The sequence below is a fragment of the Chamaea fasciata genome, unplaced genomic scaffold, assembly GCF_029207755.1.
Source record: "Chamaea fasciata isolate MVZ Bird 193981 ecotype frontalis unplaced genomic scaffold, bChaFas1.0.hap1 SCAF_6, whole genome shotgun sequence".
NCBI lineage: Eukaryota > Metazoa > Chordata > Aves > Passeriformes > Sylviidae > Chamaea > Chamaea fasciata.
The window spans coordinates 58,591,361-58,612,950 of NW_027094091.1; the positions used below are offsets into that span (position 1 = coordinate 58,591,361).

Genomic DNA, 21,590 nt, shown 5'->3' on the forward strand with positions numbered 1-21,590 from the left:
AAGATTAATGGCTTTAATTTGCCTTTTAATAAAGCATTTCTTCAGTAAAAGCCTCAAGTATAAAATTGAAGTGAACCATAACCATAAGGTTAATGGATTTTCATCAGCTGAATTTTATAAGTGTAGCAAATAATTATTTGTCACGGTCTTCACTGCAATTTGGAAATACCCTTAGGAGGCTGCTATTGCTATAGAGAACAAAACTACCCCATATTGATTTTTGCTTCTAATGAATAATCTCTTTAATACTTGTGTGGTTAGTTAGATCTCATGATCATCCACTCAGTGCATGCTAGTTCTAGATAATTTTCAGTCTTATCAGTTTGTTTTCTGCCCCTTTCTTACTGTACTCTTCTAAGACAGCCTCTAAATTAGAGTTTTCAAGCTCCTTGTGTCTGTGCTTTCGAGGTGCTTAGCACATTCCTGATAGCAACAGTCAATGGAAGCAATTAATGGTTGGAACATTTATTTTTTGGGGGGAGAGGGAGAAGCTTCAACTCAGAATACTCAATTCTAATCTTTGTAAGTATTCAGTTTTCCATACTTAGATGTGGTTGGAAAAATACCAGTTCTGCTTCATTGTGTTTAAAATTACATGTATGTCTTGTCATCTTAGTTCAAAACACGGCTGGAGTAGGTTTATCATCTCTTTTTTTTTTTCCTCAGTGTTACATTTTGTTTACAGTATATGTTTGTGTATCAATTACACTCCTTTTAAAGTTTTTGTATGAAATAAAATTCCAGCAATGTGATCCATTCCGACTCCTTGGGAGTAGTTGCAGTAAACACTCAAAATTTATAACATAATGTAGAAGCTCTATCTTAATCTAAGTGTCGCACATCGTATAATTCTTACAGGATGTATTTGGCATCACAGTAATAGAGTGCAGCAATACAAAAAATACAGATGTGCAATATGTCTGACTTCAGTTACTGCTGCTCACAAAGCAGTATCTTACACACACTGTATATTTTGGTTTCTAGGCTTGTCAGCAGTCTGTATAAACACTTCAGTGTTGCATGAACGTAACGTCTTTGTGTTTTAGTTCCTCTGATTTTTTTGTGGTGCATGTGCTATAAATTCTCTATGTTAAGAAAAGCCCCAAACTTCCTTTTCCTGAGGTATGTAAAAGGTTTCGCATATTTGCAAACCTGTATAAGCAGAGACTGCAAGTGCCGAAATAATTACAGGCTTCAGCAGAGAGATGTTTGCAAAATCCCGTCTTCAGTTCTTTCTACTGTTTCCTGAATAAATCTCTGAGCTGGAATTTTGCTTGTAGACTATCATCTTGAGGCAATGTCCTTGCCTCCCAGTGACTATGTTTTAGTCAAAAGGAATCAGTTCGTTTCTAGAGAGTGTATTTATGGAATTTAAAAGCCACAGCTCTGAACATCGTCCATTCTTACATCATTCTAACAGAATATTTTATTTACAAATCAATTGTCTGTCCTGAGAATGTTTTCATAATGAACATTCATAAATCTATTGGTCCAAAATGTAGTTTCAAGGGTCTTGATCTTGCTGATGTCATTCCACATGACAGAATCCATTCAACTTTTTGGTTTACTTCCTTTGGAAAATGCTGTGGACCTTTCATTTTCCCTGGAAAGTTGGAGGATGAGGCTATAAAATCAGAGCCTGGTATCCTCTACTGCTTACATTTCTTTTCTGCAGAGCAGCAAGGCAGAAGCCTCCTTTCAGATGAGGTTTTTATCCTCCTCAGAGTTTCTGTAGTAGTAGTTACTGAGACACACAGGGAAAAAATGCTCACATGCTGTGAAAAAAACCAGCCATGGAGTCTTCCAAGGGCTGGTGTTGGGAACCAGCTTCATTCAATGCTTTTTGAGGTGGGGAATGCTGAAAGTTTACTGAGTGATGAAGGCAATGCCTGAGATGAATGGAGTACTCTTATTCAGGAAACTCCACAATATGAGACCTATGGGGTACTCAATGAAACTGGTAGGATCACCTCAAAGCAGGGAATAAATCTTTGGTGAACTTCTGCCAATTTCTTGCCCCCCTTAGAAGGCATCAGCACGCTCAGAAAAATATTAAGAAAGTTCATGGGCAGCATTTCCATAAATAGATACCAAAGGAAACAGGAACTTTCTGATCTTCCTAATCCAGTGACTTTGGGTGCTCTGGTGCACAGGAGGAGAGGATCTCTCTCAGCCCATGAATTAGCACTTGCTCTAATAAAGTTTCAAGTTCAATTCTCTTAAGACCCGTTTTGGCTTATTTACACTGGGAAAATCCCTCTTTTAAGAAAGATTTCTCCTGAATCTTGTCCATTTGATATCTGATAGTATCATCTGGTATAGTCATCAGGAAAAGAAGGAAAATTATTCTTCTGGGTATTTTTTTTTCCAGTAGCACACAAGAAATACTAAAATAGAATGAAGATTCCTGTTTGAAGAAGTCTTGACTCTGAAAACCAGTGATATCCCATCTTATTTCATGATCTGGTTCCCAAAAGGAGGTTTCAAATACAAATTTGCCATCAGTCCCCATGATGCATACAAAACAGGGTATATTCCATTGGATTTTTCACAGGCAGTTTCAGGATGAATGATGAAAGGAAATACTGTCTCTATTAAGAGAGGTGGATCATTCTTTTATTAATCCAGTGCAGGAACCTAAAAATGCTGGTCTAAATTAATTTTAGTGATTTGTATAACAGTTCAGTTCCTGTCAACATTCAGCTTCTCCTAGGCTGGTATTAAAGACCCTTGGGGGAATGTCAGGTGCTGTATTTTAATGCCAGTGCTGCTGCATCTTGTAAATCCAGCTAATTAGAAGAGTAAATTTTTTTAGCTGACCTCATATTGGAACTTTGGAACATGAAATAAATCACAGGTCAGGTGAGACTTAACTAGTGACATCTAATGTACTGGAGATTTGTGCACGACAGCATTAATTCTCTTGCTGGGCAAAATAACATGACAATAATGTTGGTTCCCAAAAGCCTGTGTTGTTATCCAAGTCCCCCTGGACACTGAGCTATCAATATGAAACCTTTTATTGAAAGGAACAGTGGGGAAGGAAGAGCAGCACACACGTTTATCTGGCAGATCTCCCTGTGCTTTTCCCCCAGGCCATTCAGCTGAGTCGGGATGGACAGTATCTGCTCACGGGTGGGGACAACGGCGTGGTCATGGTCTGGCAGGTGTGGGACCTCAAACGCCTCTTTGCTTACCCCGGGTGCGACGCTGGCATCCGATCCATGGCCCTGTCCTATGACCAAAGGTGAGACCACAGCCTGCTCTGGGCAAGAGTGTTGGGGAATAGATATTTACAATTCAATTGTGTTTTTGTCGTTGTTCTGATTGTGATTTTAGGTGGGTCGCAGATCCTGGTGATTATCTTGAGAATTCTGTGCTGGCAAAAGTGCTTTTTTTTGTAACATGTTATATTTGGGGCAAATACTCTTTTTCAGGATTTCAGCTCTTTGGGGAATGAAGAGAGATCCAAGAAATCTTACTTTGGCAGACTTTCAAGATAGGCTGAATTATTGGTCTGCACCAATGTACAGTGTGGGTCACATGGAGGTGGAAGGTTACATGTGTGCTTTCATCTCTCTTCTTTCACTTACAAGACAAATCACATTCCTAATTCCAGACTTCCATGTTAAAAATAGAACAGTTGGATAGACTGTTAGATAGAACAGCACAAGAAGAATCCCTCCACACATCCTTACATTTGCTAAAGCAAGGAGTCATTCTCAGTTCTAGAGAAGTTATTTTGTCCACATACAGCATGACCCTTTTTGAACGCTCCTCCTGCTGAAGATGACCAGTTAAGATTTTTACTGCAGTTTCACATTGCACTTTCCAATGGAGATGTACTCGACAATGCTTCAGTGCTTTTATCACAGAAATATTGTTTGTTTGTAAGATGGATGTTTCCCATTTCATCTGTACACCTTTATCTTTCAGGCCAGGATTTTATTTGCTGTGGTGTATTTACTAAATGGTTTTTCTGTGTACTTTTCGAGCAGATTTGTCCCCTAAATCCCTTAGGAATATCTTCATTATGCAGTAAAGCATGTTGCTGAGGCTCTTAGCCTTCCATTTACTGAAGTCCCTACTGAATATTTGTAAAATTTTTATCAATGTTTCTAAAGCTTACATAAAATGAACTTTGAAAAATCCAAATCAGTGAAACCTGTGGACTTCAATGAAACGCTGAACAGCTTCTTGATAAGCATAATTAGAGAATATTGGCATTTTGGATGAAGCAGTGTTCCATTAAAAAAAGCCCTTGCTGCTAAATATATTTCAAAAACTGGAGTTACAGCTGCTGAATTTTAGACCTTGGAAATTTTGCATGTAGAGAATCTTTAAACTGTAATTAATGGCATATTAATGAACTGAAATTTAATATGGGCATAGAGAAATTTATCCATGGCCTCAAGTTAAGAACATATTCACTTTGGATTGGAAGACAAGGAAGACATTTACTCAGAGTATTTTACTGAGTAATTACTGATTAATTACAGGTAATTACTCAGAGTTATTTATTTGGTATGCATGAATGTAATGTGTTCGAGAGTGTGCAAAAAGACATTTTAACGTAATAGAAAAACAATCAAAATGGTACTGTTGGCATGAAATAGGTGATCCTATCAAAATGCAACATTTTGATGATCTCAATCTTTGTTTTGAAGAAAAGATTTGCAGCCTTTTGCTCCGAATTTTTTATTTCTAAAGCTTTTTTTTCCCCCCCCCCCCAAAATGCCAGGATTTTAGTTCTGATTTTTGTAATACTTTAATGAGACTGTAGAGAAGATGATCCAGAAACTCTAGTGATTGTGTACTGTGTCAGGGTCATGGTTTTTCAAACACCAGTGATCTCCAGTTGCAGGCCAAGGGTAAGGAATTCAGAAAGAAAGAGTGTCTGAGTGGGAAAGCCCAGCGATTGTTTTCAGGAGCTTCCCAAACAAACAAAGCCTTCAGTTTTAGCATTTCCAACTGAAGGCTTGTGCCCACACCCAGTTCCTTCATGTAGATGTGCCTAATTGAAGGAGCTGAAACTGACACGAACACTTCTCCTGGCCTTCCTTCCCTTTGCTGCTACACCAGGGCTTCATACCCGCTCCAATACCCCCCAGAAACCAGCCAAGAAATGATCCTGGGCAATCCCAGGTGGCCTTGCAGGACAGGGATGCTGGTGAACAGTTGTGTTGTACCACACAAACTGCTGGCGGTGCTCTGCGTGTTCTCTGACGGTGAATCTGCTTCCCGCAGGTGTATAATGACTGGAATGGCATCCGGGAGCATCGTGGTTTTTTACAACGATTTCAATCGCTGGCACCACGAGTACCAGACCAGGTACTGACCTTCCCAGAGGCCGGGACAAGCACTGACAGGAGCAGCTGTGGCCAGGAGGGAGCTGCACGCAGCACTGCCTCCCTCGGGGTCGAGCCGCCACACGGCTCCTTAGAAATACTTCTATTACATCTGAATGTAACTTACATTTGCTGGAAGAAGCAACCTATTTTTTAAAGTTAATTGCTATTTTTGTAGACCTCGCTTGACTTTTTTGGGGGAAGGGCAAAGAAGCAGAAAACCAGCTGCTGGGTTCTGTAGTTAAAAAAAAAAAATCTATATTTTTAGTCACAATGAGAAGTCTATTTTGATCCCTGTATGTAAACAAAACCTAAAGATGGTTAAAACTCACATTCTAGCCATATTATGAAGAAACAGATGCTCCATCTGAAGCTTTACCTGTAACCTTGAGGAATATATGATTTTAACATAACGGAAATGAGTTACGGTATCGGGGGAATTTTAATCTGTGCTATCCGTACCACACTCTGTCTCATACTTTTCCAAATGATTGTACTACATCAGCACTGAAGTTTCTGGGAATCAAGGGGTAATATTTAAATTATGGTTAATGTAATTTTAAACTTTGCAAATCATTTCCATCAATGTTACTCTTCAAGCATGTTTCTAGGCCTAGACAATTAGTTCTTTTTTAGTTGTATGTTTCGTGCAGTTACGAGAGAAATCGGGAGTGGAGTTTTTGTTACATCAAGTGTGAATCCTTTTTAGTTCCTACCTGGCATCTCCTTCAAAGCACACCAAAATGTGGATTGTTCCTCCAAATCAGAAAGGCTGATTTTGAAGGCTTCAAACCAGAAGCCCACAGAGGCAGGTGTTTTTTAGCAGGGGCAAGTTCCAAAGCACATTTCTGCTGGCTGACTGTGAAAGCAGGGAGGCAGCAGGTGCTTGCTGGTGCACAGCCCCAGTCCAGCTGCAGAAGCACAAGATTTGCAGGCCACTTTTTATTTCTTTTTCATCAGAACATGTCCCTGCAATAGTGTAGCACGTACCATATTCCTTCTCTGCCTATAGCAACAATGTTTTTTGTATTTTGCTACCACCAAATCCAGTCGGATCCTGCCCAGTCATATTAAATTACCTCTTTCTTTTAGGAAATGAAAAATAATTTATACTAAGGAACAATAAGTTATTTTGGTGTTGCACAAATCTACTTTTCTACAAGATTGCTGTGCAGAACTCTGTGAAAATATTTGTGAAAAGAACTGTTATTGTTTTGTAAGTCTGTATTGCATAAAAATCTTCTTTGTATGTTGTGATCTCTGAGTTGAAATTTACATTCCATATCTGTATTGATACATACATTTCTTTAGCTGCCTACTAGAGCAGTTCCTGGTTTTTCTAAGCATTTAACTACTCTCTCTTTCAGTAAAGATTTGGAATGAGAAAATTCAGTTTGAGTGAATAAATTAAATAAAATTACATTTGTAATTGAGACCTTCAGTCGAGTACTGGATTCTTGTGATTCAGGATATATTCCTAACAGAGGAAAGGGGTGCTGTGGCTGATCTATTTCATGTACTTTAGGTGTATGAAATGATGTTTTATGTGCTTTCTGCATTTTCATACCGAGGTGACTGTGGTGTATCAGTAGTTACATTTTCATGTTTCGTGTAGCACAAGGGTGATGGGATTAAGCAAAGGCTGTCGTGGGTCGTGTCTGTGGGAAGTGCCTGGTGTACTGAGCTCTGTGTACTGAACATTTATTATGCAAAACTTGTATTTCACATTTCCTGAAGTTCAACAACATTCACAGCCTTGTATCAGCAGAGTTTGAGGGGAAATTGGAATGGTCTTGAACTTAAATTTGTGTTTGTTTCAAGCCAGGGATGGGTTTCCTAAACGGGGTGGAGGGAAAACAAACAAGGAAAAGGTGTATTTTGCCAAATGGAAATCCTGAAAGTCTTCTCATTATGAGGAAACACTTCATTACTGATAGAAATAATAGCTTCTCATCTAGGAGCCAAAATATTTCTCGGGGAGTTGATTTGGTAGGCTGCTTGTTTTAGAAAGGGCTCTATTGGATCAGGAGGTGCTTTCCCAAACTGGAAGCACAGCTGTACCTGTGTGTGCTGTCCTGAGTTGCATCTAACCCTCTTTGCGGAGCAGCAGCTGCTGCAGTCTAGTGTTTTGCCTTTGGAATGCTGCAGTCCTTCTGTGGGAAAGGACACCTTCACCTTCTCCTTCGTGAGCAGGCCTGCGAAGACACCCCCGTTCTGGACTGCCCTAGTGAGTAGGACATGCCCTCCTTCCACAGGTGAACCCAGATACCTGGGACACCACCCTGGGACCCAGGTGTGCGCTTGGGATATCAGCTTTGGCTGAAGCAGTCCACCTCATGCTGTGTGTGATGAGATGGAACAACAGGGTTAAATTTCCAGCTACTCAGGTACTTGTAACTCTCTTCAGGGCAGCACCTGTGTCACATGGATCCCAAGAAAACCTCTTTATCAGCAGAGCTGCTGCCAGCTGGGGTTATGGGAAGTGCTGTGCAGCAGCAGTGCTTGCTTGGGTTGTGCAGTACTTGGCAAATGTAGCTTGAAATCCTTTGGGCTTTCTGTCAGCAAATTGCTGGTGGAAATGCTGTAGTATCTGGCAAGAGAAGAAGGGGTGGTCAGAGTGGGGGCTTCTCTGAATAAAGTTTGTGTTGTGGTGCTACTGCAGGCAGAGGTGAATAAACGCTCTGAGACTTGAGAATATTTTTGCAGTTCTTGGCTGTGTTGTGCTGTCTCTACATCTGAAGGCAAGCTGTGTATGTGTCTGTTACTGTTTCTGGCCCTGACATCCTCTTGGTAGTCCTTCACCTATCTGCAGCACTTCATTCCTGATAAACATCCCGAAGAGCTGATCTGATACCAAGGTAATGGGAAGTGAATTTTATTGCAGCTTTAGTCAGGACATGATTGTTGTTAGTTTTATTGAATGAGATTGGCCTAGGTAAGGTGACTGTCTAGATTGTAGTTTTTCCACTTTGTGTCCTAAATTTCATATTCATAGAGACTTCAGTGTGCTTGTGGTATGGCATACTTTTTTTTTTTTTTTTTCCCTCCCAGAAGTAATTCAAGGGGAATAACAGATCACGATATTGTTCTTGAGAAACTGGGTTTATCCTCATTAAATGGAACCAGAGATGGACCATTCTGAGAATGCTGCTCTAAACCAGTGAGGCCTCCCCCATACAGGGTTAGGGTGTTTGTGTAACACTTGAAATGAGTCACCTGCATTGGATTTACCATGTGATGCAACATTATATGAAATCCAAAATAGTTTACTTTTATGCAGAACCAGCCTAAGATCTTCAGTAAACTAATGCAAGTAATGATGTATAGTAATTGAAAGCTGCTGTTTAAAAGATCTGGAAAAAACAAAAGAAGTAAGAAATGGTTTTATATTTTTCTTAGATGTATTAAAATTCAACTATGTTTAACCTAAAGCTCGTCAATTCAAATACAACCATTGCCATAAGGTAAAAAAAAACCCCAACGATTAAAATATACAAAGTTTGAAAGAATAAATTCTAACTTGTACTTGTAAATAGCATACTTTCAGTTGAGACATTATCAAGAAGCATATTGTTAGGAAAGGAATGTAAAATATTTCCCAACTATTTATATATTGTAGGAAATACATCTACTTTTTTTTGTAAATTAATTGAGATAATAGAGGAAAGTGTAGTCTTGAAACTAAAGAGATGTGTGTATTTAGTAAAATCTGAAATTGCATAGAGCTTTGCCCCTGGGACTGCATCATATAGTCAGCTAATTAAAGACACTGGTGTGTGCTTTGGAAATGATGCTGCATGGTGTGGGAATAGTCAAAAAGGGGTTCCCAAAATGTGGTACTTGCTGTTTGCTAAATGGAAAACGTTTGAGAAGTGATAATTTATTCTTTTATTTTTTTCCTTCCAGCTGTTGTAGTATTTTTCTTGCTGCTGTGTGAGCTCCGAGCTGCAAAATGTTCTAGGCACAGCCCAGCCTGGTTGTGTGGTGAGACTTTGGTGCAATCAGCAATAGCCATGTCCAGTAACAGGAATGACATTGTACCTTGCTCTCCCATTTTGCTTTTTGCCTTGCTTATCCTGTGTGCAAGGGATGCTTTTTTCAAGCCTCTGTAGCTGCAGCACCCAAAATCTCACCATTTGAAACAACACAAGTAGTGTAATTCAAGCAGTGTTCAAGCATTCAGCATTTAAATGCTCTAGACTTCAGTATTTCCTGTTACTTGGCAATTATCTCACTTATTATTTTGGGGAGGAGGGAACAGGTTTTGGTACTCCTTTGAAACCTGCACCTTGCACGATTCACACTCTTGGCTTCCTGTTTCCAAAAGAAACAAAGGCACTTAAATTCAAATTCTCTCTGGGGAAAAAAAAAATCAACAACAGAAGCAACGGCTTCTTAGTGGATGGTTGCATGGCTGCTTGCAGCTACCAATCCCTGCCCTGGTATTTTTTTTTTTCATAATGGTAATTTAGTTTAAAGAGAAAACAAAAGTCCTGCTAGAGTGAGTCCCCCTTGACAGAAGAGCTCAACTAAATACCTATTTCTGTGATTTAGACATTAAAGGGGATTGCAAGCAGGAGGGTTTGATTTGTTTGCCTTTTTTGTCATCTGAAAACCATCAGTTTTACTTAATGAGTATTTTAGGTAGGTTGCTAGTTTTGTGCATTTCTGCTCCTTTCCAGTTGCTGTTTGGATGTAGCTTGAAAGAATGAGTAAATTCAAAATATAATTTCCCATTTAAAAACTGATAAAACCAAAGATGATAAATACATGTATTTATGTAAAAGTGAAGGAATCAGTAGATCTATGGTATCAAGCTATAATAATTAGACCAGTGACTACTGGGAGGAAGAAAGATGTGAAAACCAGGGTTAAATGGGACTTACTGACCTGTGTAAATATTCTTGACTTTTGGATGCTAAGAATGAGTAACACCATAAAACAGCATCTTCATTAATGTATTTTGAGAATTATTTTAAATTTAATTTTTGATGTTCCAGAATTGGGATAATTGTCTCTAAGGGTAAATATTGATGGGAATCCATCAGTGGACGTAGTGTTGTATTGATTTATGGCAGGAGACGATTCAGTCCTAGGACTTTAAATCTAGAACTGCAGGAATGGCTCATTGGACTTTTGTGAACAACTACTCAGTTTCAAAGGACCTAGAAAAGGTAGGATATTTTAAAAGATTTTTTTAAATTAATTTTTTAAATGTAGACATGGTAGCAGTAAGGCTGTCACTATGTTTGTAACAGTCCTTTCTGAAAAATGTGTAACTTGTTTTCAATTTCTATAATAGTTTCTTTCCCTTTATAACAGGAAAAAGAATGGTGAACCAGAACTATTTTTGCCTTCTTCCAGCAGCAATTTGTGGTTCTACAGCAAGAGAAGGACTAAATGAAAGTGCAGCAGGTAAGAAACCAAGTGTGATACTTAGGGACCCTCATCAAGTGTTTTAGTGTTAACCAACACACCTTTATTTTATTTTATTTTTATGTTAAAGTTTGATATCTCATATACCTCTGCACAGAATGAACTTTTGTGGAACTGTTTTAAGGCATGGAGTAGTGCTATAATTTTGCTAAGGTCACACAAAAGAGTTGGGACTTTCCCAGCTATCCTGTGTTTTCATCTGATTATTGGCCATATGATCGTCTTTTCCAGCTGTCATCACTGTTTTTAAATAGGCATTTTGGAACCTGCCTCTGCTCTGTGAATCAAAATACTTGTCTAAGACTGTTTAGATGTTGATCAGTCATGAACTTAGGGACATGAATTCAGGGCATTTCTCTTTACTTTTTTCTTCCATGGGACAGGATAATAGTTTAGAACTGGCAGCTGTTGACCTGGCAAATGATCCTTTCAGTTAAAGATGCATAATTATGTGTGCAACGCAACATGTTGGAAATCCTTGCCAGTCCATGGCAGTTTTTTTTCTTCATAGCTGAATCCATAATCTTAGGTAAAACAGAACTTAACCCAGCATTCATTATTTGCTTGATGCTCCCTCTCTGCTGATCTCTCAGTTTAGCTCTTCCGGAGGCTCCCTGTCTTTGCTGTGGGGTCTGGTTAGCCTGCTCCACCAGAAATTCCACATCCTTTCTTTGGCTGAGTCTGAGATGTTGCAGAAATCACCAACCACACAGGCAGCCAGCTACAGACTCTCACCAGTTTCCCTTCAGATTAAGGTTAGAGTGATAGCTTCATCTTTTTGCACTGTACCAAAAACCAAATCATTTTACAGAAAGGCTATTCCCATACTCTTCAATTGAACTTACTCCAGGAAACCCACAACAAAGTTAATTAACAAGGATTGGTTGTAGCCCAACCTTTTTATCATAGTTTAAGATGTGCCATGTTTCCCTACCTTTAATACCATTTTTTTTTTTTTGCCAAGATGTTGCACGTCTTTCTGCCACCATGGCTGTAAGTTATCAGTTGGCACTTTCTGATCTTTAAATGCTCTGCAAAAGGTAAAACAGCTATGTTTCATCATGGCTTTCATAGGAGGCAATGAACTTTAAAACAATGAACTTTATGGGAATCCCTGAAATTGATTCTATTAAATTGTTTTGGTAGGCATATAGTTGTTTAGTCTCTCCAGATGGAATAAAGACAGCAGTGTCACTGACAAAATAACTGAGCTCTCAAGGAAATGAATGACTTTTTGTGTTCTGTTTTTTTTTTTTTTTTTTTAATGAAGAAAGTTTATTGCAGGTCTTTCTTTTACAATTCTAGTAGAAAGTATAGCTAAGAGAAAAAATGAACTATGACCAATTCATAAGAACGAGCAAAGGAAAAGGATTAAGCTGAATACATACTCTATTGAACTAAGCATTATGGTAAAGAGAAAACCTCGTCTATTTTGTGACTGCAGATTAAGGAGAGCTGCTTCCCAATCCTGGTTTCCAGTGCCTGCACCAGGTGAATAGGGGGATAGCACTGACAAACCTCTGATGGCTATTGATGGCAGCTCCTCTATCAGCTTGTCCTCGGATTAGGAGCTGCTCAGTTCATCATAGCTTGGATAACATGCAGCAGGCTTCCCCTTCACAGGCCCAAAGTAATTTTATTTTATTTTATCTATCAGATAGTCTGACCCTGGAGAAAGATGTGGATGGGACACTTGTGGTTAGGACAGAAAATGGCTAAAGCAAAAAGGCTTCCTTCACTCCAGTCTTCGTAACAAATAAATGTCCACTGCTTATGTTTACATCCCAAGTTACTTTATTTAAATTCATATTATCTAAACACTACCCTGCCTGCAAATCAAAGCACAAACTTGATGGAAAACAACCATCCTTCTCTCTCTATCTCCAAATGTTTGTCTCATGATATTTTACAGTTAGTCCACTAAAAAATTCTTCGTGAAAATTTGCCTCTTCAAGTTTAGTAGAAACTTGGCTAAAAATAGAGGCATTGGAATAGAAGGCAAATATAAGTTTTCTTCCCTTGTCTGCCTCTCCCACTTTTCTGAGAATTCCCATCAGAAGAACAGAACAGGGCCTGCTGGTGGAAATGAGGCCAGGTAACTGTTCCCCACCTCACTGCTCATATAAAAATATGGTTAGCTACACCATAAGTTAGTCTATTTAGAGCCCAAGGCTGTGTGAAATGGAGTTAATTATTAACACAGAGAACTTAAAAAAACACCTAACATTGCCAGAGTCTTTCCCCTGCTGCTGTTCCTAAGATGTGGTTCGTTCACCTGCTGTGAGAGGGAGGATCAGACCCGGCTGGGGCTCGCCACAAGAGGTGCATACAAACTGAAAAAAAGTCATGGGAAATGAAGAAAACTGTGGCCAGAGCGTGGGGAGCTTCAGTTGGATTTGTTTTCCCCAGTCCTACGCAGCAGGCTGATCCCCAGCAGGCTCAGGAGTAGGCAGCTTGGGGGACCGGAGTGGCTCAGGAGCAGCAGGGAGGAGGGGCTCGGGCCCAGCCACACGAGGATCAGCAGCTGCAGCAGCAATTGCAGAATTTTTCTCCATTCCAGCTCTACCAGAGTCCTGACAGCGCTTGCTGCAGAAAATCTGACTCTCTTTATCTAGAGCTGTGTTCTACAAACAAACAAACAAAACAAACCCAAGGCAAAACATGAAACAGCACTTAAATACAGCCCTGTCTTAAGGGTTAAAACAATCTACAAGACATAAACTGCATGCACTACAGCCAGGATAAGAAAGGAGAAATAACATGAGAAATCTTTTATATGATGAATGGTATAATTTTTGTCATGCTGACTCTAGGAAATGTAAGGAAAACTCTTCCAGATGTATGCTTGCCATGACGCTACAGGTTTAAAATTTTTGTCTTCCAAGTCTGATGTGGAAAAAAAGATGGCAGAAGTTGTGATAGAGAAGAAACTTGTCATAGTAACTATTAGAAAAATTTTATTTTGTGGTTTTTCAGACACAAAGAATCAGGTGATCCTTACTGAGAAATCAGTGCTACAATTCCTGTAACAAACCACAGGGTACAGAAGGGGAGCCCCTGGGACAGATGGAAACCTAACCATTTTTTTCTTTTTTCAAGGAAAGGGCCTGCTTTTCTGCTTAGTGGTGAGAGGAGGCAAATGACCTCTTATGGTGGCAAAAATGCAAAATTTCTGAATTCTGTACTTAAAAATTGATTTACAGCAGAAGGCAGCAACAAGTTGGAATGAAAACTGAGAATTGCATAGTGAATAGGTGAATTATCTGGAGGTACATCTGCTGAAGACAATTTCCATGCCCTCTAAATGATATGTGCTAATTGTAGAGGTCAGATGCTCTGCCTTTTCCTCAGCAATTTATTTTTTTTGATTGGACTTGCTTTAATAACCTGAAAATTTCTGTGTGTTTTTAATTAGGTTTGACTAATACACTATTCACTGAGGTATTTAATACTGAAATAATTTTTTGACACAAGTCAAAATTAGCATCTTTTTTCAGATGTGTTATTGTATCAAAGCCATCAAGGACAGCAGATACAAGGTACTTACCCTCCTTTTTTGTTTCTGCTTGTTTGTTTTCTTTTGTTGTTTGTTTGTTTGTTTTAAAATTCAAGTTACATCACTAGCCTCCCTGCATAGAGGTACAAGGAGAAAATTCCATAGTCCACAACTGAGTTCTCTTCTACTGACAATCAACACTGCAAAGGAAGCATGCAAGGAAAGGAACAGCTGAACTGGGTCTGGGCTTTTGAGATTAGTGATGGTCTAAAGGAGTCTTACCATTACCAAGACACCATTGCATTGTCTTTTTTTCTTGCTGGAAAAAGTTGTAAATAGGGGTTTCTGCTATTTCAGTGGCAGGTAAAGTTATATAAAAGGGGAAGGACATGCTTTCAGTTCATGCTGACAGTGATTTTCTCCTGTGCTGTCCTCACAGCAGCAACACATTCCTATGTAATGCAGTTTAAGGTTTTCTTTTTTAATTTTACTATTTCTAAGCAAGAATATGTTTTATTTGTTTAGGACTGATTATCTCCTGTCTGGCTCTAAAGGAAGTGTCAATTGAATTTTTTATTTTAAATAGAAACAATGTTTAGTTCAGTGGTTTAGTTCTTTGCTTCTGTCTTCAAAGGGTTCTCATATTTTTCTAGCTGCTTTTAGATACAGTGAGATACAGACATGCACAAAATGACTGCCAGGAGAATAGACCAAGACATGTCTGTGGAAGTAAAAAATTGTTGTATTGGTGTTTGCTCAGCCTTTTTCAGATACACATCACTCAAGACAAAATACTTTTTTCCTAAGTGTTTAAAAGGTATTGTTTTGCTGGCTTGGTATGGCTGTACAGCTTTTTCCACTTCAGACTGGCTTAGTTATTTCTCCTTTCTTGTTACAAATGGAGACCATGTACTTTTTGTGCAGCAGAACAAAGCATCGCAGTTAGTACGTACCATTGCCTTGGACCTACTCAGAGGAAAGCAATGCAGGCATTGGGAAAGGAGGAAAAAAGGAAGGAAGCAAGGGACAGAAACTAGACTTACTTTAAGCAGAACTAACACAATTGCAACAAATTTAGATTTACAGAACATTTTTTAATTGACCAAAAAAAAAAATAAATCAGTAATGAATTAAGAGCAACATGCTTTTGGGGGCAGCAGGAGCCTCCTGTGCAAGGACACTGAACTGGGGATGTGCAGTTTTACTTATCTGCCACAGGATGGTATTATCTGCATGGGCCAGGTGACAGTGTTGGCATGAGGTGATGCTAAAGGGGCTCCAGTGAATGTGCAGGTGGACTGAGAGAGCAATGCACTGCAATACACGAGAGTTACAAAGTGTGCTTGTCTTAAGCTCAATGTTGGTAAGCCATGAGTGCTGGAGCAAGTGAAGAACTTCTGAACACAAAGGTAACTAAATTTCAATGCTCAAGGTAAACCAGGGCAAGAATAACAAATTGGGGGCTTAACCCTTGTTAGATCACAGTGTTTTGAACAAGGTTTTACTTTTCCTTTCAGCATTAACTGGGAGCTGCATTCAGCAATTAATAATTATGCATTTACATCCTTCCATACCTGTTAGAAGGAAATAAAGCAGGAAAAGGCAAAATGGGGTGAACTTTCCTGGCTGAAGGAATGTCAGTAGCTAACAGAAAAAACCCACACCAATAAGAAGCCAGAAGCTATGCTGTGTCAGAGATCTGAGACAGGCTTAAGTGGCATGCAAGTTCGAGAGGGGCTGAGAGTTAGAATTAAAATTGCTCTTATTACATATAGTGCATTTTATACCAGTTTTCAGCTTCAGGCTTATCCATAGTCTCAACAGTATAAAGAATGAAGCTCTGAAGTCCCTCTCAAACTGTCAAGTCAAACTGTCAAATGAAATGTAGGTAAGTGCATGAACCTGAAATCCATTTCCTGACTTAAGTTTTATGTTATCACTTTTCCTACACTTAAATTGTTTGCCTATTTAACTCACACAAATTTGCAAAGACAGAGATGTTGGGAGAAATGTTTTATTTAAATTTACTGGCTCTCAGATGATTAAATCAATTCTTTGTTAAAGTAAGTGAGCTGGATTTGAGAGTAATTAGAACTAACGGGAGGGTGAGGGTGGAAGTCCCTGTTATGTTACCATGGATGGTTTTGCTTTCTTTAAGTGACTGAAGATACATTTTGTGTGCAGTGTCCATCCTTGCATTGGACAAGGATGGGCCCCATTAAGATCAGAAAGAAAGGAAAATTCTGGAATGGAGCCTGGTTTCCTGGCACAGGTACTATTGAACAAGACTATTGTATTGCTCAAGATGAAGCAATACTTGGTCAGGCACAGAGAAAGACCCTACTTAACTAATTAGGTGGGCAATATGATTAAAAAACCCACCACTATTTATAATAATAGATTTCAATTTGTTAATAAACTTCATTTTAACAGACACCTACTTAGTGTTCACATGTTTCTTTCTGAAAGCTCATTTTTATCTCTTGGGTAGCACCCTGTGATAGACTGGGTTGCTCTCAAGTAATGATGAGACAATCCACATTTTACATCAATAAAGACTAGAATTAGAGACTGTTCTAGTTTTGGGTTTGCTATTCTTGCACCACGCATGCTCATAGAGCACTGTTAGGAAAATATGCAGAGTATTCTATCAATGTATAAAAATGTTCGTTTCTCTTACCATGATGACAGAAACCCCAGCAGATGTGTTATTTTGCTTGGGTAGGGTGTTATTAAAGTGCTGCTTCAGTTTACCTGTTACTTCAGCTTGCATATTATTCTCCTGGGAAGCATCATCCTGTATAAGAAGGAACACAGTATTCAAGTTAGGAAAAATAAGGAGTTTTTTATCATCAGGTACTTTCTGCTTTTTAATGCAGAGTAAATATTCAGACAGGCAGTCTGAAAGAGAGCACACTCTGCTACATGAGAGAGAATTCCAGAGGAAAGGAACAGAGCAATCACTCACTGTTTTATGAATGAACTTCTACTTAAAATGACATGTGACACTTCCAGTGCATTGATTTGTCCCATAATTATAAGCTGCGGGTTTGATTTAAGCAAGTTAAAAACAGCATGCTTGAAATAATCTTAAAAATGAAAAGCATATTTGTCACCTGGATTTCTTTCAAATCATCACTTTAAATGGCATGTCATGTCCTAAGTTTGGAAGTGTTATAAAGTATCATAAATATGTTTTAGAGGAGCTGTTACCCAATGATATGCTTGTTAATAGTTGTCTTCTCTTGTGTCAGGGAACTCCACAGATCATATTCAGTCCCTCTTTTAGAACTTGTCTGAAAATAAGCATTGACTGTGTCCATGTAAACCTAGTACTTATTAATAATTAATTGATTTTAAATCAATAAGCAATGCACTTTGGTGTTCTCCTTTGCTGCTGCCTGAGAAGATGAAGGACCTGGCAGGCATCAGCTTAGTGTCTGTGGTAAATCAGGTGTTATATTTGCTAATTGTACTGCTGCTTCTGAACACTACATGTTAATGCTCAGATTTACAGGTTTAATGTCAAATTAGAGACAAGTGAAATGTGATTTACTCACTGACACCCAGGGATGGCTTAGGATCTGTGCTGCTGTGTACCGGGCTTCAGCATTCACATGTAGCATCAGGCTGATTAACTCCTTCATTGAAAAAGAAAAAAAAAAAAAGAGGAGTTGGAAGGGAGTGGGAAAGGATGTTAAAACTGAAACTACTGTTGCACCAAGTTTTTCAATGCAATCTTCTTGATACCGGGATGGAAAAAAACCCAAAAAAACAACCCCAGCTGATACCAGAACCAGTGAGACTACTGTGGCTTAAGTGGAACTTAAATTTGCCCTTTAAGATTAAGCCTCTGCCAGGCAGTGTGTTTGATATCAACTTCTTCACAGTACTCATGTGTCACTGAGTCTATTGAAAACAAATGAAAAATAACCGTTTTAAAAATCAGCTCTAATGTTCTACTTTGTTCTCTATATATTCATGCAGATGACCAGAACAAAAACGGACGTGGGAGAGATGAGATGAGATGAGATCCTCTCTGGGCAGTGCACATGCACTCGGTAACATTACATAAAAAAACACAAACGAGGGACAAGAATCTGCATCTGAAAGTCAAGAAACTGATGAAATTATTTGAGAATTGTTCTCTTCTGTGTTGCTGCAGAAGCATAAAAGACATTGAGCCAACAAGTCCACTCCCCCCCAAAAACAACCCCTTCTATAGCCTCCAAATTATCAGTCTTCAAACTCTTATCAAGATTATTTCAAGGGAACTGTCCATTACTTCAGTTTTGGGAAATGGTGTCAAGCAGATGATAACAACGCACCTGACCGAGAGCTTTTTCAACCAGCCAAGTTATTCAGTCTGTGGAATTCTGAGGTGAGGCATGCAGCCACACAGTTGTGGTGATTGGGAATGGGCTGAGCCTCATCCCGAATAGACTACAGCTGTGTAGGACAGGTGAACAATATGGAAGGTAAAGAACCATGGAATGCTGAGGTGTACCTGACCAACACATGAATGAAAGTGTATTGAATAATAAAAATAAATAGCAATAAATTAACGCATAATAAAATTATTTATAATAAATCAGAAATAAGAAAAAAAAATCATTCCGAACATTTTGTTACGAGGTGTTTTTTTGTCACCGATTGCGCAGAAGGGGGTGGGGGAGCGAGCGCTACTCGGCTTGCCTGGTACGAAAGAAGTCGAGTAACGCTACGCACTTTTCGCTGTTTGCTACGAAATAAACAGAGTGGCGCCACGCAGTTTCGCTCTTTACTACGAAATAAACCGCGGAACCACGGGCTCTGCTTATTTGCTCTAAAAATGAGTTTAAAGTCGCACCACGTAGTTTCGCTGTTTGCTACGAAATAACCGCGTAACCACGCACTTTCGCTACGAAAGAAACAGCGTAACTACGCGCTTTGCTTAGTTGCTATAGAGACCAGAGTGGCGCTGCGCGCTTTCCCCGTGTGCTATGAAAGACACAGTACGGCCACGCACTGGCTTATTTGCTATAAAAGAGGCTGATTTGGTGCAGAGCGAGGCTACGAGCGTTGCTCATCCGGTGTGAGGCGGGCGGGCGGAGCGGCGCAGTGCCCCGCCCCAAGCCGCATGCGCGGGACCGCCCGCCCGGCGTGCCCCGCCCTGCGCAGGCGCGCCACGGCGCTGCACAGGCAGCGCGGGAGGGAGGCCGACCAACCCGATAGAAACGGGGAAAAAATAAAATTCTCTTGCTCCTTCTAAGTGGTAACCTTTTCCACTGCTTTTCCAGGCTGCTCTTCTAACACGCGGTGGGTCCGAGATGCTTTTGGCAGTTTAATGTTGTTCTCCGGCACACTTGAGAACACCGTTTGCAAAGATGAGCAGATTGCATTCAGTTTGATAGTGCCTCCAAACTTATGGTCGGATAGCGTGAAAATATTATATTCCAGAGAAACAACAGACACCTGATCTGAGTTTCATCCTGAAGAGGAAAGGATGCAGATCAAAGCAATGGATGAATGGGAATTTTCCTGATATGCTATGGAGATTAAAGAACAGACATTTATTTTGTTTGTCACTGGGGATAAATAAAATGATCTTCTGCAGATAAAGGTTCATATGACATGCTGTATAATTACATTATAATTTTATTAAGGCTGTATTCAGAGTGATGTTTGTTCCATAAATATTTGCTGTGTGTTTGAGGAAGGATAACTTGAAATTAAGAAAATAAAAGGGATCTGCTAGATCTTGCAGAGGATGAGCTCATTGAGGAAGCTGTTTTAGGTCACTTGCCTCTTCTTCAAAGCTCCAAGTGTGACCTATTTTGTAAATTAATAAATGTGTGCTAAGACAGAGCTGAGTATAGCACAGTAAAGTTACTTGAAAAGGGTTATTTCGAGGCATTGTATTTATTGAGTGATTTTCTTTGTAATCCCGCTCTGTTTTACAGCCTAATCTATTCCCCACTAAGGTGTGCTGGAGATAAACACTGCAGATGTCTCTGTGTGCAGGGAGGAAGGGGCGGCAATTAAAGCTCTGCATGATGTGAAGGCTCTGGGCACCAACAGTGCGAAATGTCTGGAGGAACCTGGGCCAGGGCAGGATCTGGTGCGGGCCTCCATCACAGACAAGGAAAAGCACAAAAGGACAGGACTGCTGCCCATGGTCTAAATCAAATGGGGTTGCCTCCAAGAGCAGCAAGTGAGAGGGCTTTTCTTCCTCTTGACCTGCTCCAGGATTACTGGCCTGAGTAAGGAAAGAATTTTCTTTTGAATAATGATAAATGGGAGACTTGTGACTTGAGGTATAGCATGTTGACAATATTTAAACTGTTTGAAATTTTATAAGATAATAAACCAAATTGATTTAAGCTTAACTTTCTCCCATTGAGCATATGAAAATAAATTTTCAAGTCAGTCATGCTTGCAAAACTGCTGTATTTTGCACCTTGTATTGTCTTTTTGGATGAGAATATTGTATTTCATATGGAGTTTACTCACTTAGTAGGCAGCCTTCTCAAAAGGAAAACCAGTAACACAAGTAGACTGTAACATTTACTGCAGTTAAATAAAATCACAACTTGGTGTATGATTTCTCCTTAATAAGACAGTGTGGTACAGTGCATTTTGCTTTCCCTAACTTTGACATATATATATTTGTATACATAGCCTTAAAGCTAATGCAGAGCTAGGGAACACTGAATGGTGAAAAAGCAACTTGAAGTGTCTTTATACTCAGTACAGTATGTGGATGATGCCTTAGTTACTGCATCAGCTGTCGAACAGCGCACTGTGGTAATGTCTGTAATGCAGGAGGCTTTAACAAGTTACAGTTTGTGTGTTACCCCTGGGAAAGTACAACAGCAGGCTCCCTGGGAGTATTTAGGGATGAAATTCTTGGACCAAACTATGAAACCTCAGATGGTGACTCTTCAGCACCCTATACAAACATTGAATGACTTGCAAAAATTATTAGGTACAGTTAATTAGATCAAACCATTGTTGGGATTATTGAATGTACTGTTGGCACCACTGATGCATTAAAAGGTAGTCCTTCCTTGTTGTCTTCCAGGAGCTTGTCACCAAAAGCATGTGCTACATTGAGGAAAGTAGAATTAAGAGTACAAAAGGGAAAAAGCTTGGAGGGCAGTTACCACCATACCTCTCAGTAATATATATATATATATATATAAAATGTATAAAATGACTGTCTCTGGACCATCCTGTGGGTCTCACAGCCCGATGACCTGACAGTCAGCACGATCCTCTGCATTTCTTACAAATGGGTATTTCTATCAGCACAGAAAAAAACAGTCACC

The 21,590-nt window shown here is 39.5% G+C and overlaps 2 protein-coding genes and 1 long non-coding RNA gene across 8 annotated transcripts in view; 2 read left to right on the forward strand and 1 right to left on the reverse strand.

Moving 5' to 3' along the window:
* LRBA (LPS responsive beige-like anchor protein) overlaps positions 1 to 6,789 on the forward strand; it is a 364,153-nt gene extending 357,364 nt beyond the window's left edge. For all 3 annotated transcript variants that reach the window (XM_066186497.1, XM_066186498.1, XM_066186496.1), the window contains 2 exons: positions 3,096 to 3,247; positions 5,248 to 6,789. In XM_066186497.1, coding sequence (XP_066042594.1) covers positions 3,096 to 3,247; positions 5,248 to 5,338 — 243 coding nt within the window. In that variant the 3' untranslated portion in view covers positions 5,339 to 6,789. The remainder of the gene's footprint in view (positions 1 to 3,095; positions 3,248 to 5,247) is intronic.
* A 995-nt stretch (positions 6,790 to 7,784) lies between these two features.
* LOC136291438 (uncharacterized) lies at positions 7,785 to 18,876 on the forward strand. Its single transcript, XR_010721535.1, has 5 exons — positions 7,785 to 8,206; positions 9,255 to 9,332; positions 10,427 to 10,522; positions 10,671 to 10,763; positions 18,268 to 18,876. It is a non-coding gene; the product is annotated as an uncharacterized lncRNA (long non-coding RNA).
* DCLK2 (doublecortin like kinase 2) overlaps positions 10,765 to 21,590 on the reverse strand; it is an 84,600-nt gene continuing 73,774 nt past the window's right edge. For 2 of the 4 annotated variants that reach the window (XR_010721533.1, XR_010721534.1), the window contains 4 exons: positions 17,841 to 17,921; positions 16,961 to 17,077; positions 16,068 to 16,150; positions 13,320 to 13,408 (listed from right to left, as the gene is read on the reverse strand). Coding sequence is in view for 2 of the 4 variants with exons in the window: in XM_066186500.1 (XP_066042597.1) it covers positions 13,196 to 13,408; positions 16,961 to 17,077; positions 17,841 to 17,921 (411 nt within the window). In the remaining 2 variants the exon portion in view is untranslated. Of the gene's footprint in view, positions 13,409 to 16,067; positions 16,151 to 16,960; positions 17,078 to 17,840; positions 17,922 to 21,590 lie in introns of all 4 variants that reach the window. The other 2 variants (XM_066186500.1, XM_066186502.1) reach the window with 1 other exon arrangement.